The 2644-nt window shown below is 43.4% G+C and overlaps 1 protein-coding gene across 1 annotated transcript in view; it reads right to left on the bottom strand.

Moving 5' to 3' along the window:
• Positions 1 to 2644, bottom strand: part of TOLLIP (toll interacting protein) — a 41202-nt gene that overhangs the window by 31470 nt on the left and 7088 nt on the right. The window contains exon 2 of the mRNA XM_019519763.1: positions 649 to 798. Within this exon, the coding sequence (XP_019375308.1) occupies positions 649 to 798 (150 nt within the window). The remainder of the gene's footprint in view (positions 1 to 648; positions 799 to 2644) is intronic.

Genomic DNA, 2644 nt, shown 5'->3' with positions numbered 1-2644 from the left:
CAGGATGCCCGGGGAGGGGGAGGGTGGGGGGGGGGGGGGGGCAAGCAGAAGCTCTGCTGCCCCCCCCTGAGAGCACCAGCCAGGGAGTGAGGGCACCAGGCTGGCAGTGCCCTGCAGGCACTTCCGGGTCAGCACGATCAGCTGTGGGGGACCCGACCCCCCCCACCCCCCCCGGTTGGTGCAATCGGCTGCAGAGGGACTCCTCCCCCTGGTCGTTGACTGGCCACTGGGGGGACAAGTGCCCCGACTCAGGAGGCACCAGTTGCCCATGTAAAGAACTATTACTTACTACCAAGTTAGCTTACATTAGGAAACAGCTTTCCAACAAATATTTAAGGAAAGTACTCTGTACTTTTAAATTCAATTCACCTAGATGGTAGCAAAGTTCAGAAGACTAGGTAGGATGCTGCATTTAAAACTGCAGTTATCCTGGTAGTGTCCCAGAACTACCAAGTCATTTAATTGTTTCATTTTAAAATGTTTTAATATTTATTAAGAACAAATGGTATTATATTAAGCTATATCATTACATCAATGCATTCATTTTCTACATGCTACTAACACAGTAACTTTTATGATATCTGCGCAAAGCCTCACATGGCCAAAGACATAACACATCAGATGGACTATTAAAGTTATTAGTTATACCTGTACTACAGTAATGCTGAGTCTGCCCACTGTGCCCATTGGACTGCCATACTGTAACTGTTGGGCTGCTTGCGCATCCAACTGGATTTGCTGCTGCTGCTGTGTTGGAGCGATGCGCAGGAAATCTTGAGGAAGCTCACCAATGTACACCTGTAAAACAAACATAACAAATTGGATTATAAGCCAAGAGCTAACCTGTGGAAGATAGCATCTTCTTTCTTTCTTCTACTAGAAAAGCTAAGGCAAGGAAACGACTGCTTCATAACTTCTGCAGAATTTTATTTTCACATTGACAACATCAAAGTGATAAATTCCATGACAGATTTGTTTACAAAAAGTTAACACCACCCAGGAATCTCTCTTGCCCTTCTAAAACATCAAGTTCAGCAAGATTCAGACCTCTGAAAGTTAAGCTATACCACAGGTGTCAGCAACATGTGTGTCGAGTATGGCATGCAAGGCCATTTTGCTTAGTGTGCTACCACTAGCCCAGACTCTAGGCAGCTGCTGCCAGTCACAGAGCCTGGGCTACTCCAAGCAGGTGGCTGGGAGACTTGAAGCCCTGCTGCAAGCAGACCAGGCTCCATGGCTGGCAGCAGCTGCCCAGAGCCTGGGCTAGCTGCAGCCAGGAGGCTGCAAACAGCTGCTCCAGGTTCCGCCATCAGCTCCATGCTGGTGGGTGCACGCACGCCTCAGAGCAGATGGTGGGGGAGGAGCCTGAAGCAGTGCAACCTGGGCCTCTCCTCCTCTGCTGGCACAGAGCTGATGACTGGGATCTGGAACCCCACAAAATCCCACATGCAAGTCAAATAATCCTGGAAAGGACCCAAAAGGTTAAAGTTTATTTAAAAAAATCCAAAGTGAAAACTATATGAAAGAAATTTCTGCCTTGGTAGCTTAACTGCCTGCACATAATATAATGCAAATACAAAATTTCGGTGCTATTTTTATGGTACACTTGGAAGGGAAACAAAAGAGATAATCTTGTAGCAAACCAGCATAATATGCAAAGTACACTACATCAAAAGCCCTGCATCCATTTTATATCTTATGCACAATGCTTTATTTTCTACAGAGCAAGTCACAAAGCCCAACAATGACAGGAGTCATATGCAGGATATTTCCTGGCAAGTGAGTAACCTTGTCAACCTGACAAGTGCAGACAAGAACATTACCTTATTGTAGGAAATTAAAAGCCCTGTAGGCTATGTCTTTAAAAGATTACTCATAAGCACTCACCCTCTAAAGATAATATCTATTGTGTGTAGGAACTACAAAGAATTTAAATTTGTCAAAAGCCATGGCTTCGGCATCTCAGCAGGAGTAAATACAGCAGGCCAGGTCTGAGGTGCATTAAAAAAAAAGTAGGGGAAAGTCGGCCTGCATGCTCTGAAGTTCATTTTATCATTTTTACTTACTAGACGAGCATTTAAATCTTAAAGCCAAGTTCTGCAATATTTGCTTTTTAAAGAAGTTAAACCCATTCTAAAAAACCCCCTCATCCGCCAATGTTAGTTTAGGAAATGAGGGTTGTTTTATTGTATGTTCAGATTCTCCCCCATTCCCAGATCGTAAGTTTTCCCTAATGATATTCACTGCACATAACAGTAATTTATCATGACTCTCAAAAGCTTGAAACACCTTCCAGGGAAAATATTGCAGCAATGCCAGTAATCTATTCTTTAGAAAAGGCCCAAGAAGATGAAATGTTTGACCTACAGCATCTTAAACCCAATTTGTAGTCTTCACAAACCCTTAAGAATACCAAATCTATACACCTTAAGTTTTTTGTATGTCTTTTTGTCTCAGACCAACACAGCTATCAAGTACACCCCTGAAACATGGAAAATGCTGAATTTTAGCCAATTTTGGATTTTAAAGTTCACTGCAAAACAACAAGGAAGGGGTTTTTTTTGTTGGGGTTTTTTTTTTTTTTTACCTCCCTGCCTGCAGGGAAGGAATACTACCTGATCAGCACATCAATGAGCTACTCAAC

Source organism: Gavialis gangeticus, unplaced genomic scaffold (assembly GCF_001723915.1).
Source record: "Gavialis gangeticus isolate Ggan-Ray unplaced genomic scaffold, GavGan_comp1, whole genome shotgun sequence".
Classification (NCBI taxonomy): Eukaryota; Metazoa; Chordata; order Crocodylia; family Gavialidae; genus Gavialis; species Gavialis gangeticus.
This window is presented reverse-complemented; position numbering and strand designations above follow the sequence as displayed.